Source organism: Rana temporaria, chromosome 13 (assembly GCF_905171775.1).
Source record: "Rana temporaria chromosome 13, aRanTem1.1, whole genome shotgun sequence".
NCBI lineage: Eukaryota > Metazoa > Chordata > Amphibia > Anura > Ranidae > Rana > Rana temporaria.
Genome location: NC_053501.1, coordinates 13196004 through 13210293, shown reverse-complemented (window position 1 = coordinate 13210293; position 14290 = coordinate 13196004). Strand labels below are relative to the sequence as shown.

Below are 14290 nucleotides of genomic sequence, written 5' to 3'. Positions count from 1 at the left end.
GAATCATGTGACTTGGACAGTACAGGTGCTGAAACCTGATCTGAAACCTATTACACTGCTTGTGCAGCACTGAGCATGTGCGAGATCTGCAAGGCTGAAATCCAGGAAGTCATACAGTCTGGCTTCATGATGCCCACACTTAAGATGGCCCCAGTCAATTTCTATTTTATAACGTGTCTAAATGCTGTAACAACCTAACAAAACGGACCTTAGTTTACAGACTAACTTTACTAGAATACATTAAGCTTGTGTATTACAGGGGTATTTATATTTAAAAAGTGAAATTGTGGCCGGAACTCCGCTTTAAGTAGCAATTTCAAAATTGAGTCAATAGTGGTAGGTTTCCTTTCGTGATTTTAATTCCTTAGTTAGAGTGTGTTATGATCTACCAAATTACATTGGAAATTCATCATCATGGAGGATTTATGAAGTGAGATGATTGGACAGATTTGATATGAGAGCTTGCTGTTGTCCTGAGGTTGCACACTCCCATCACACAAAGAACAGATCCCAGTCTCATAGGACTTGCTTTATTGGCGCATTACATCCCCTGGTATTTAGAGTAGATGTATCCGAAGTTTGTAGAGTTGCGTAGAAGGTCTTTGTTCCTGTAACACGGGAAGTACGGAGTGGAGCACTCCTCGGGACCTTGGCCTGGTTGGTTATTTTCAGGGTACATATCTGAAGTTGCATTGTGTCTACAAAGCCATTCCTCGAAGATCCTACAAATATTAAAGAATATGTTAAGATATGCAAAAATTATTAATTTACATAGGTCATTCAAATGTCACTTTTTTAACACAAATAGAGCTTTCTTTTGGTGGTATTTAATCGCCACTGGGTTTTTAATTTTTTACTATATAAATTATTAAATGCAGAACATTTTTAAAAATAAAATGTAAATATTTTTCTACTTTCTGTTAAAAAACATACTGTATCCAATAATAAAAAAAAAAATTTCTTCACAAATTTAAGCCAAAATTTATTCTGAAACATGTCTTTGGTAAAAAAAAAAAATCATTGAGGCTGCACTGGTCATCAGGACACTGATGATCAGTGTCCTGATTATCAGTGTAAACAGTGTGATGACTGATGGGCACTGATGAGGTTGCACTTATGAGTCGGAACTGATGGGCACTTATAGGTTGCACTGATGGGCATCGATGAGGTGGCACTGATGAGGCTGAACTGATGGGTACTGATGATGCTGCACTGGTAAGGCAGCACTGATGAGTACTGATGGGCACTGGATAGGTTGCACTAATGGGCACTGATGAGGCTGCACTGGTGAGGCAGCACTGATGGGTACTGATGAGGCTGCACTGATATGCACTGATGAGGTTGCACTGGTGAGGAGGCACAGATAGGCACTGATTGGCATTTATGGGGCTTCACTGATGATCAGTGTCCTGATTATTAGTGTAAACAATGTGCTGACAGCCTTGTCGGGTGTTGGCAATCCTTTCCTCACATAGACAGAGTGCATGAGGAAAGAAATGCAGATAACTGACAAGTCTGTGATTGTGATGTGTCTGTGATGTGATTGGACACAGCTGATCACATGGTAAAGGACCGCTGTGATTGGCCCTTTACCCCGATCTGTGATCAGCTGTGTCCGAGGGGGGAGGGTGGTTCCGGCAGGGAGGTCTCTCAGCACAGAAACCTTGGCCACCCATGGAACCATATGTGCAGTGTGTGGCTGCTAAAGCTCACCCTGGTGCACATATTATGCATTATATGGGTGGCCAGGGGTTAAAGAGACCCTGTCAGGTTTCTAAAGATTTCAAACTGGCACTCCCCTGCAATATAAGATAGAGTATACTCACCTTTCTGGCCCCTTTTCCCCCACATCTCCTCTGTTCCAGCACTCTAGCCTCAGAAAACCTCCATCATTCTTTATTTTCAGAGGCCTATGCCCACCAACATGCTGGTTCCTTTGTCAGACCCCTACATTGCTGCAAGGCTCAGTCAGTAGTAAGAGATGGAGGATTGAGTTGTGAAGGTAATGTTATAACATTTATCTCTAGCAGTCTCATGTAACATGTTCTCAGTCTCCGACTGTCTCCTGCAATCCCACCCGTAGTATGTCTGCAGTCTCTGAGGCCCCGTACACACGACCGAGGAACTCGACGTGCCAAACACATCGAGTTCCTCGTCGAGTTCTGTGTGGAAGCCGCCGAGGAACTCGGCGGGCCGACTTTCCTCATTGAACAACGAGGAAATAGAGAACATGTTCTCTTTTCGGCCCGATGAGTTCCTCGGCGGGTTCCTCGCTGAAAAGTGTACACACGACCGAGTTTCTCGGCAGAATCCAGCTCCGACCGAGTTTCTGGCTGAATTCTGCCGAGAAACTCGGTCGTGTGTACGGGGCCTGACAATTTCCTGTGGCTCTACCAATCAGGGCCGCCATCAGGGGGGTACAGGCAGTACACCTGTAAGGGGCCCGGAGGTCCCCAGGGGCCCGAATGGCAGCCCCCTTTTTTTAATTTATTTTTTATAAAAAAAATATATATATTTTTTTAATATATTTTTATTTTATTTTTTATTAAAGGGCCAGTTGGGGGGGTCCGGAGGTCCCCAGGGGCCCGGAGATTTCCAGGCCCCCGGATGGTGACCCCCTTTTTTTTATAAAAACAATCTTTTTTTATATATATATTATTTATTTCTTTTATTTTTTATTTTTATATATATATATATATATATATATATATATATATATATATATATATATATATATATATATATATATATATATATATATATTTTTTATAAATGTTTATTTTTTTTATATATTTTTTTTTTTATTTATTTTGTATTAAAGGGCCCAGAGGTTTCTTTTTTCATTATTATTATTATTTTTATTGCAACCCCAATTTTAAAAAAAATTGATATATATATTTTTTATTTATTTTTATTAAAGGGCCCCCCGCTTCTCAAATCGCGGCAGCCCCCCCGCTTCTCAATTTCAGGCGGCAGCACCCCCCCCCCGGTTCTCTGCTCCAGGAGGGCCCATGCCTGAAGCTGTGTAAGGGGCCCCATAATTCCTGATGGCGACCCTGCTACCAATACTAATTATTTTATATGGCCCTTTGGTGATGTCATAGTTGAAGGCCCGTGTATCCAGTAAGTTGCCCACCTCTGATGCAACAGATTTAGAGATAAAACTTACTTGTCAATAAAACAATGGTGCAGCACAAATATAGGATCGTTGCTGGAGATCGGAACCTCGGACATCGTCCCTCCAAGGTAGATATGGACCAGGTTATGCATGCTGCGTTGTCGCGTTACCCCATCTTTAGAATTTATAAAGCCTACAAAGATCATAATACAAAATTACAATTATCTGGTTACATTTCCCTTCAAGCCCCCATATCCTGCTCTTTTATCCTATTGGGTACCACAAGCTAACTTTTACTTTGGCGGAAAAAAAAAATGAAAATAAAAAAAACATGTTAAGATATGGTTATTAATATCTGTGACATAACCACTGGCTTTTTTTGAGCAGCAGCGCAGTGGTACGCAGTGCCAGAATCCCCAGCATGTACTGGCAAGGAGTGCTGGGGTGTGCTGGAGAGTCTATAAATGCTGGGGAATTTATTGTCTCTGGAGGAGTGAATTGTTGGTGGTGGATCTACTCTTCTGGGGGACCTATTGCTAATGTTGTTGACTGTTGGGGGCTTTATTGCTGCTGTGGGGGGGGATCTTTTTTTACTATTGGGGGAACTTTTGAGGTAGGACCATTGTTGCTGGCTGCTGGAGGGTCTAATAATGCTGATTGCTGGGGAATCTATTGTTGCTGGTGGGGGGGGGGGGGGGGGTCTGTCATGGACCTTGCAATGCTGGAGTGTTTCTACTTGAAATCCTAATTCATGTATTTCAGAAGATGGGACATTACTGACAGTTCATTGCAGGAGATACTGGACACATTACAAGTGGTTTAGTTGTCCTGACTAGGTCAATAGACAATGACCCTTCAATGCTTAGCTCAGGCTATTGAAATGCTAAGTGGAGCCGGCTTGTGAAATACCTTTTATTGTGTTCTGCAGGTTACAAGCGGTTGTCAGAGACGCAAGGTCCATGACAGTGTCTATCATTGCTAGTAAGTCTATTGTCGCTAGCAGGATCTATCATTGCTGTGGTGGGTCTATTAATGCTGGGGGTCTATTGTTGCAGGGGGGGGGTCCATAATTGCTGGGAGGAACTATTGTTGCTGGCTGTAAGGGATCAATTATGCTACCTTTGTTAGTATCATTGCTGGGGGTAAATTGTCACTGGCGGGAATCTATTGTTGCTGGGTGGATCTGTCATTGCTGTGGGGGGTCTATTATTGATTGGGGGACTATTGTTGCTGGAGGGAGTCAATGGTTGCTGGGGGCTGGCTGCAGGGGATATATTTTGCTGCCTTTTGTTCTTATCCTTTACAAATTCGATACAAATAATTTAGCACCATAAAATGATGCTGGGTTCTGTATTCTCTAAAAGAAGTGGTACTGGGGGGCAGGTAGTGAAATGGAGATAAAGGATAGTACATGGAGGTACGTAGGAGGCGGAGGCAACGGGTTACTCAGGGGAGGTTCCTGCACATATTCTCTGAGAAAAGAAAGCCCTGTATAAACCTAATAAACTTGTAGGGGAAGATTCACAAAGATCTGCACCGGCGCAGCGTATCTGAGATACGCTACGCCGCCGTAACTTACCTGGCTTTGGTTTGAATCCAGAAAGAATTTGCGCCGTAAGTTACGGCGGCATAGTGTATCTCTTGCGGCGTAAGGGCGCGGAATTCAAATGCGGTGAGTAGGGGGCGTGTTTAATTTTAAATGAAGCGCGTCCCCGCGCCAAACGAACTGCGCATGCCCCGTCCATCAAAACTCCCAGGGTGTATTGCTCCAAATGACGTCGCAAGGACGTCATTGTTTTCGGCGTGAACGTAAATGGCGTCCAGCCCCATTCACGGACGACTTACGCAAACAAAGACAAATTTTCAAAATTATACGCGGGAATGACGGCCATACTTAACATTGAGTACGCCACTATATAGAAGCTTTAACTATACGCCGGAAAAAGACGAACGGAAACGACGTAAAAGAATGCGACGGCCGCTCGTACGTTCGCGGATCGTCGGAAATAGCTAATTTGCATACTCGCCGCGGATTACGACGTGAACGCCACCCAGCGGCAGCCGGAAAATTGCATCTTAGATCCGACGGCGTACTAAGGCGTACGCCTGTTGGATCTAACACAGATGCCGTCGTATCTTGTTTGGTGGATACCAAAACAAAGATACGACGCGCAAAATTTGAAATTACGCGGCGTATCAACAGATACGCCGGCGTAATTTCTTTGAGGATCTGCCCCGTAATGTCTAATGCGGCGTACACGCGATCATTTTTCGGTTTGCAAAAAATTATGTTTTTTTTAATGTCATTAGAAACGATTCACAGCATTTTTCTTGTTCTGAAAAACGGGCACATTTTTTTCGAACATGCTCTATTTTTTCACAACGTTTTTAATGTTGTCGTTTTTCGCAGAAGCAAGTTATGAGACGGGAGCGCTCGTTCTGCTAAAACTAGCGTTCATAATGGAGTAAGCACATTCATCACGCTGTAACAGATAGAAAAGCGTGAATCTTCTTTTACTAACACATAATGAACTAAAGCAGCCCAAAGGGTGGCGCCATCCGAATGGAACTTCCCCTTTTATAGTGCCGTCGTACGTGTTGTACGTCACCGCGCTTTGCTAGAGCATTTTTTTTTTTCACGATCATGTGTAGGCAAGGCCGTTTTAATGATCAAGTTGAAAAAAACGCTGTTTTTTCTAGAGCCTGAAAAACGTCGTTTTTTACAACCCATAAAATTATCGTGTTTACGCGGCATAAGAAGTTAATTTAATTCACTTTGCAGAGATTTTCTCTCACTTCCTGTTGCGTCTCCAAGAAAGGAAGTGAGGACAAGTTTCTCCAATGGTACAAAAAAGTTTCATACTCTCAAAAACATCAAAACATTGTGTTGGCTAAATACACACTGTAAGAAAAGTAAAGTTACAATACGACTTGCCCACCTTCTAAGGCATTACGGAAGCTTCTCCTTGCTGATCTGTTATAGGGAGGGCGGTCAAAATCTTCCCATTTCAGAGTTTCCTCCACGTCTTGCATAGTGGGCAGCCTAGGGGAATCTGGATCAACGCCAGGCTTCCTATGCAGTTTTTCCATCTGATTCTGGTCATCAGCACCCAGGCAGTAAGCTTCATCATAGTTGTAACCGCTGCAAATAGACTAAAGGAGGGAAACATTAATAACCTTGTTAGCAGGGCCGCCATCAGGGGGGTACAGGCAGTACACCTGTAAGGGGCCCAGAGGTCCCCAGGGGCCCGGATGGCAACCCCCTTTAAAAAAAAAAAATATATATATATATATATATATATATATATATATATATATTTTTTTTTTAGGGGTCCAGAGGTCCCCTGGGGCCCGGAGATCCCCAGGGCCCTGGATGACAACCCCCCTTTTTTTTATAAAAACAAAATCTTTTTTTTATATATATTTTTTTATTTATTTTATTTTTATATATATAGCACCCCCCGCTTCTCAACTTCAGGCGGCGGCAGCACCCCCCCTCCCCCGGTTTTCTTCTCCAGGGGACCCATGGCTGAAGCTGTGTAAGGGGCCCCATAATTCCTGATGGCGGCCCTGCTTGTTAGTAGAGAATGCTTCTTTTCTGGCTTTCAAAAACATTCAAGTTTTTTTTTGAAGCAGAACACCAAACATGTGTAGCGCCCTCCTCTATTTAGGTTGTTCAGTAAAATGTACTGAAGTCAGTGGAGCAGTGATCTATTGGTTTTGTCTGGTCAGGGTTTCCAAGCTGGCTGTTTGATTCCTTCCACCCAGTGGGGGCCTGTGCATTGTGGACACCATAGGATACGTGATCCGTCACTTCCGGTAGTTGGAGTGCAAGTAGAACGCAAACGGCGTGCCTGCATGTTTTTGAATCGGGCAAATCGTTTTCATCGTGTTTTGATGTCGATGCCTCGTTTGGAATAAAGGACATTTTTTACATACTACACAATGAGGAGACCCTTCTTCTTATTATATGATCTAATCGTTTGAGTTGCAATCCAATCTTGATATACAACCAAGCTAACTATGGCAGTAATATCTGATCTTTGAACTTCACTGCAGCAGCAAAATCTGGTCAAATTTTCCCTGATCTGTAATGCTGAGCTGTATACCCTGATCCATGATGCTGAGCTATGAGCTGTATTCCCTGATCTGTGAGGCTGAGCTGTATACCCTGATCCATGATGCTGAGCTATGAGCTGTATTCCCTGATCTGTGAGGCTGAGCTATATACCCTGATCTGTGAGGCTGAGCTATATACCCTGATCTGTAATGCTGAGCTGTATAACTGATCCGTGAGGCTGAGCTATATACCCTGATCTGTGAGGCTGAGCTATATACCCTGATCTGTAATGCTGAGCTGTATACCTGATCCATGAGGCTGAGCTATATACCCTGATCCATGAGGCTGAGCTATATACCCTGATCTGTGAGGCTGACCTGTATACCCTGATCCATGAGAATGAGCTATATACCCTGATCTGTGAGGCTGAGCTATATACTCTGTCCTGTGTTGCTGAGCTGTATACTCTGTCCTGTGATGCTGAGTTATATACTCTGTCCTGTGATGCTGAGCTGTATAATCTCTCCTGTGATGCTGGGGCTGTAAACTCTGTCCTGTGAAGCTGAGCTGTATACTCTGTCCTGTGATGCTGAGCTATATATTCTGTCCTGTGATACTGAGCTATATACTCTGTCCTGTGATGCTAAGCTGTATACTCTGTCATGTGATGCTGGGGCTGTATACTTGTACCTGTGATGCTGAGCTGTATACTATTGACACTATCGGTGGAAGCAAGTGGAATACAGGGCATGGAGTGGGTGGATTCTATAAGGGGGGCTTATGATAAGTGGGAGGGGTCAAAAAGAAAAGGGTGGGGTCTGGCACCCCCCCATCCTAAAACTTCACCAGCTGCTACTGCTCCCACCTGCCTCCGGAAAGAAGTTTCCAGAATATCGGGCAGGGAGATTTAAATGACCTGACCCATCCAGGAAGAGTTCAATGTCTGGAAGGTGGTCAGGGATATGATAAAGGTTTAGGAGGCCTCTCTAGAGTGTCCAGGAAGGGTTCCAGTTCTGAAAGGTGGTCAGGGAGGTGATAAGGGCTTTGGAGGCCTTTTTATAGTGTTCTTTCCTATCCATGGAGGGTTCCAGTTCTCCTGGGGCTGCTGCCCCTGGGAGAGAGTTGAATATTTATTATTCCCCAGTCAATCACTTGAAGGAAGCATTCAGAAAGTAGTTGGGGAGGTGATAAAGGTTTAGGAGGCCTTTCTAGAATGTTCTGTCATCTCCCGGAAGGTTTCCAGTTCTGGGAGACGGTAAAGGAGGTCATGAAGGTTTAGGAGGCCTAGAGTGTTCTTTCCTCTCCAGGGAGGGTTCCAGTTCTCCTGGGGCTGCTGCCCCAAGGAGAGAGTTGGTTATTTATTATTCCCCAGCCAATCATCCAGAAGGGGGTTTGGGAAGTGATAAAGGTTCAGGAGGCCTTTCTAGAATGTTCTTTCCTCTCCAAGGAGGGTTCCAGTTCTCCTGGGGCTGCTGCCCCTAGGAGAGAGGTAAATATTTATTATTCCCCAGCCAATCACTGGAAGGAGGCATCCAGAAGGTGGTTTGGGTGGTGATAAAGGTTTAGGAGGCGTTTCTAAAGTGTTCTTTCCTCTCCAGGAAGGGTTCCTATTCTGGAAGAAGGTCAGGGAGGTGATGAAGGATTTGGAGGCCTTTCTAGAGTGTTCTTTCATCTCCAGGAAGGTTTCCCGTTCTTGGGGGTTGGTCAAGGAGGTCATGAAGGTTTAGTAGGCCTTTCTAGAATGTTCTTTCCTCTCCAGGGAGGGTTCCAGTTCTCCTGGGGCTGCTGCCCCTAGGAGAGAGTTGGTTATTTATTATTCCCCGGCCAATCACTGGAAGGAAGCATCCAGAAGGTGGTTGGGGAGATTATAAAGGTTTGGGGTGGCTTTCTAGAGTGTTATTTCCTCTCCATGGAGGGTTCCAGTTTTTCTGGTGTTGCTGCCCTTAGGAGAGAGTTGAATATTTAATATTCTCCACCCACAATCACTGGAAGGAGGCATCCAGAAGGTGGTTGGGGAGGTGATAAATGTTTAGGAGGCCTTTCTAGAGTGTTCTTTCCTCTCCAAAGAGGGTTCCAGTTCTGCTGGGGCTGCTGCCCCTAGGAGAGAGGTAAATATTTATTCCCCAGCCAATCACCAGAAGGAGGCATCCAGAAGGTGGTTGGGGTGGTAATAAAGGTTTAGGAGGCCTCAGTGTGCATGAAGCCGTGCTTGTGGATGGAAGACTGTGTACTACTGTGAGAGAACCAGTCTATTTCAGCGGCCCCTTCAGGGGTGAGCACTACACATATAACCCCCGCCCCACCACAAAAAAAATACATCTAAAAAACAATAAAAGAAACCCATGAACTTAAACAAAATGTAATTGTCCTAAAACTTTTATCGTTTTTCACTTACCTTCCAAAAAGCAAAATGGGAGTATGGACTGAGAAACCCTTGCACGTCATTGTCTCCAAGGAAGTCATTCGTGCAGATTGAGCAGTTTTTATCTCCTCTCCAATCCCAATAAGGAAGGGCAAAATTTTCATCCCCTGTCAAGAGCTGAATTTGTCTTTCCAGGAAGAGGAGGCCCAATCGATGCCAACCGGGAAAAGCTGGACCTTGATGGGCGTAGTTTGTTGTATCATCAAAGGTGCCATTGAATAGAATGGTCTTCATAGAATAGTAATGGATCCAGGAAAACACATCATAGATGGAGGCATCAACAAAGCGGTACGTGTCCTTGTGATGGCGGTCTCCGGTGTAAAGGATGACAAAGTCCTGACTTTTTGTGGTTTTGGCCAGCACTAAGTAGCTGAAGAATCTTTTCCTTTCGAGCAAAGAAAGTTCTCGAATTTCCTTGCGCACAACAGTGTTTTTGCGGTCACATTTTTCTCCGAAATACCCGTGCTTACAGTCACTGCAGTCGTAGCCGCTGTAATTTCCAAAGCACTCACAGGTTTTGTCGTAGTAATATTTTGGCCAGTCCAAGCGGTCGTCATCATACTGGCGTACTCGGCCTGCTGCAAAGGAAGTAAAGACAACACGGTTACGGCATCTGCCATGGCCCGAGTTGGAGCCGCAGGGGCTGCCGTCCTTCCAAAGGGGGCAACAGGATTTGCTCCGAAATGTGACAGATGTGGTACAGGCCCGTGGGAACTGACCCTGGACCAAATTACAGCAAAGAACGAGGAAAACACAGAGGACAATCATGGTTCACTGCAGAAAAACCGAGCCCTGGTGAAGACAGAGGGACCAGAGTGTTTGGGAATTCCAGTCTAAATAAAAAAAGAGAGATATTGTAGATATGGGGACTGCAAAATGCATGAAACATTAAAGGGTAATGATAATGTACATTCAGCAAGTAAACTTTTTTCTTCTTCATGGGTGATTCCATATCACTTTGAGGATCCACCACCGCCTGCTCGCTTTTTGACTGCCTGTCTCTAACTGCAAAGTCTTAAAGCACTCCAAGTGGTTTTTGCTAGCTAGAACTGACACTGCAGCAACCCAATGGCGCCCCCCTCCACACTAACACACTGCGCCTGGGGCAGATTGTCCTCTCACCCACCCCTTGGCCTGATGCCCTATCCACCTGTCCATCGTATCTCCGCTACCTTGAGGAGGGACCACTCATGGAGAGAGTGCCAACAACCACTCCCTCGCTGCAAGAGGCTGCTCTACCTGTCACAGGCACACGCTTCAGAACAGGCTGTTGGTAAAACCGTCATTACACTTAGACCCCTTTCACACTGGGGCGCTTTGCAGGTGCTATAACGCTAAAAATAGCACCTGCAAAGCTACCCGAAACAGCCGCTGCTGTCTCTCCAGTGTGAAAGCCCTGAGGGCTTTCACCCTGGAGCAGTGCGATAGCAGGACGGTAAAAAAAGTCCTGCTAGCAGCATCTTTGGAGCGGTGAAGGAGCGGTGTGTATACTCTGCCCATTGAAATGAATGGGGCACCGTGGCTATACCGCCGGCAAAGCGCCTCTGCAGAGGCGCTTTGCGGTGGTTTTAACCCTTTTCGGCCGCTAGCGGGAGGTAAATAGCCCAGCAAAATTGACAATAAAGCGGCGCTTTACCACTGATGCACCCACCTCCCCAGTTTAAAAGGGGCCTTAGTAGCCATGTGCTGTTTACATACCCCATTGTGCTTTTACTGATCCAAGCAGTAGACTATGATTGCTGGTTACTTGCATTGCAACTCTAGTAACTACAGACTAGGCAACGTCAAATTTTCAAAAGCTTTACAGAAAATACTTGGCATAATCATTTCCAACAAGGTTCGGTCTTTCCCTAACTACTATAGTCCCAGGCTTGTGGCTGCCTCAGCGTACCTGCAGAGGCAGTGCCGGCCCAAGACATTGTGCTGCCTGGTACCAAGAATGAAATGCTGCCCCCCCCCAAAAAAAATTACGCCCACCAAAATGCCCCCACATCCATTATTTTATATCATGATAACTAAAGTGGACCTATCATGGCTCTAAACATGTATATAGGAGTATAAAAAGGACCTGTTATGGCTCTATTAATGCAATTAACCCCACAGTGGAGCGGAGAGCGGAACGGGAGGAGCGGTCGGGCGGCAATTACCCCCACAGTGGAGTGGAGTGGAGATTGGAGCTGGCAGAATGGGATGGCGTGCAGGCAGGAAATTTGCTGCTCCCCTGAAAGTGCTGCCTGGTACAATGGTACCATCGGGTCCCATGGTAGGGCCGGCCCTGTGCAGAGGTAAGAGTCCATACTTAGCAAAATCCATCTTGGAATTATCAAGTAGCTGATGTCTTCGGGCTAAACTGCAAGTCCCAGCAATCCCCGTACCCCGAGGAAGGCTCTTGAATCCAGACTTTAAAACCAGCAGGAACTCCGGACTTGGCACGGCACAGCAGACTGGAAGGACAGACTCCAGTAACAGCATAAGCTGTGAAGACCCCGGGATCTGGACCCCAGCCCCTTTTATAATCCCTCAGGGCCAGTGGGTCGGATACAAAGAAGCCTTCCAAGAAAAACCCGGGAAACATAGTTGACTCGTCTAACCCTTCCGGCCGGGGGGGCAGCTGTCTCACTACCCAGCATTTCACTCTGCTTAGCTGCGTGAGCTTCTTTGAGGACCAAAATTGTTGTGAATGGTTGGATGTTCTCAGTAAAGTGACATGGAAAAAGGGCCAGTGTTACATAAAGAAGACAAATGACTAAACTTTAGAAAACTTCCCCCATCACAGCCGCGAGGTGCTTGATAGCACTCCAATGGAAAAAAACGCTGCCCCCATCCCAAGAGGCCCTCTATGCTAGGGTCAAGGATGTAGAACTCATGGAAAAGATGACGGCTAGGATCCGGGACAGGTTGGACGATCACGACCTTGTCTGGGAGAGGTGGCATGTTAAGGAGGACCCGCCATGAGCCGACGACCAGTTCACCGAGGTACATCACCATCCCCGTTCTTCTAGCCTGCCCCCCCCTCTTTTCTTTCTCTTTCTTTTTCCTTTCTTTTCTTTCTCTTTCTTCCTCTCTTTTCCCTCTCTCCTCTTCCCCCCTCCTCTTTTTCTTCTTTCCTTCTTCTTTGATCTCCAGTTGTTTTAAAGGTTACTGAATATACGAATGACTGTGTAACCACTGTGTAAGCACTTTAAGCTGAACTTTTGCCTTTACACCTGATACGTTACTATATTTTGTACTGACCTTTTACAAAAAAATAAAAAAATGTTATTTGGAAAAAGAAAACTTACCCCAAAACTGATGTCTCTTCAGCAGGCCAAAGCTGGAAGGAGGGCCAACGTCTTGGCTTCACCAGTTCTTGGATCCCAGTGCCAATGACCATCTCTGCATCTTCTCCATTTATATATATAATTGGTAAAGGAAGTCCAAGGCCCGAAACAGGAACTTGTCTATTTTTAGCACAAATTGCAAATTCTCACATTTTTTAATTACATTAAGTGAGTTCCTGAGGATGACAAATATTTAAAACGTTATGTAATCCCAACATGATTCAATAAATGCCAGAGTAAGGCGTTCATTCGTGGTAATGTTACACTGTAATATGATATTTAATTCGTTATCTGCCTTTTGTTACTAGAGACATCTTGCCAACCTGCAGCCGGAGAAGAGAGACTCCAAGGCGGGTTCAGGCAAAATTAGATGTTCCAAAGACCCCGGGACAACCGGTGAACACATGGAAGTGAAACACTACAAGTCCATTTCAGAGGAGACACAAATAACAGCTTACCTTCTTTTATTTGTCCTTCTCAGAGATATTACATCCCAAAACAAAAATGTAATACATTGATGCTTTACCAGCCCTTTTATGTGGTGGCTGCATTACTTTTCTCTTTAGGCTTTATTTCCCTTTACTTTCATCTGGTGATCCAGCCACTAACACGCCCCCTGTCTGAGGTTTAAATGGGTCTTGCCAGACTTGCATATAATCACAGGACGACTAATCACTGTGAATGCACTCATTTTAATGTACCAACGTCCTGAGAAAGTGACAATGGAAATTAATGGACTAATAAATTGGACTTTTGGCGGTACAGGTAATTAATGTAAAAGATCTATAAATATTTATTTTGTAAAAAATGCATAAATAGAAACTTGTATACATAATTTCTTGAAACAGTATCAGCATATGATATCAGTGCATCTAACACAAAGTAAGAGATAAATTTGTACTTATACAGATACATTCATGGCATAAAAGCACATAGCGTCAAGAAGGTACCGCCAAAAGTCCAATTTATTAGTCCATTAATTTCCATTGTCACTCTCCTGTCTGAGGGTGTCTCCACTCTGGATGGAGGAGTAATGGAGACACCCTTGGACAGCATCATTGTCAGTATGGGAGGGGGGGGGGGAGTGTTAGATGGACTAGTAGATTTAGATGGACTTGACCAACAAATTAAACCCAGCTCACACACTTTTTAGGCCGTTGCAGCAACAGTTTTTTTTTTTTTTTTATTAATTCTTTATTTCCTTAAGTTTCTCAACATTGTTTCAATTAATCATACATATCTTAATTCCACATTTATATTACATTTCATTAATTGTATGCATCTTGTTAATTTCTTATAGTCTCCACTTTCCCTTTCTTCCCCACCCTACCCAAGCAGCAACAGTTTTTGTTCCTTTCGGGATAAATGTT

General features: G+C 44.6%; 1 protein-coding gene across 1 annotated transcript; it reads right to left on the bottom strand.

Annotated features, from left to right (window-relative positions):
* Positions 1–514: 514 nt before the first annotated feature.
* Positions 515–12986, bottom strand: LOC120920386 (tyrosinase-like). The gene is made up of 5 exons (XM_040332436.1): positions 12882–12986; positions 9574–10433; positions 6058–6271; positions 3170–3311; positions 515–722 (listed from the first exon to the last, which is right to left on the bottom strand). The coding sequence occupies exons 2-5, from the start codon at positions 10366–10368 to the stop codon at positions 542–544; spliced, it is 1332 nt and encodes a 443-aa protein (XP_040188370.1). The 5' UTR covers positions 10369–10433; positions 12882–12986; the 3' UTR covers positions 515–541.
* Positions 12987–14290: the final 1304 nt, after the last annotated feature.

Bases quoted from the DNA above. Each gene is read 5' to 3' on its own strand.
- LOC120920386 (XM_040332436.1), bottom strand. From the start codon at position 10,368: ATGATTGTCCTCTGTGTTTTCCTCGTTCTTTGCTGTAATTTGGTCCAG. The intron at 6,272-9,573 runs GTAAGTGAAAAA...TCCCTCCTTTAG, and splicing joins CCCATTTTGCTTTTTGGAAG to TCTATTTGCAGCGGTTACAA. The intron at 723-3,169 runs GTAAGTTTTATC...TAATATTTGTAG, and splicing joins CACCATTGTTTTATTGACAA to GATCTTCGAGGAATGGCTTT.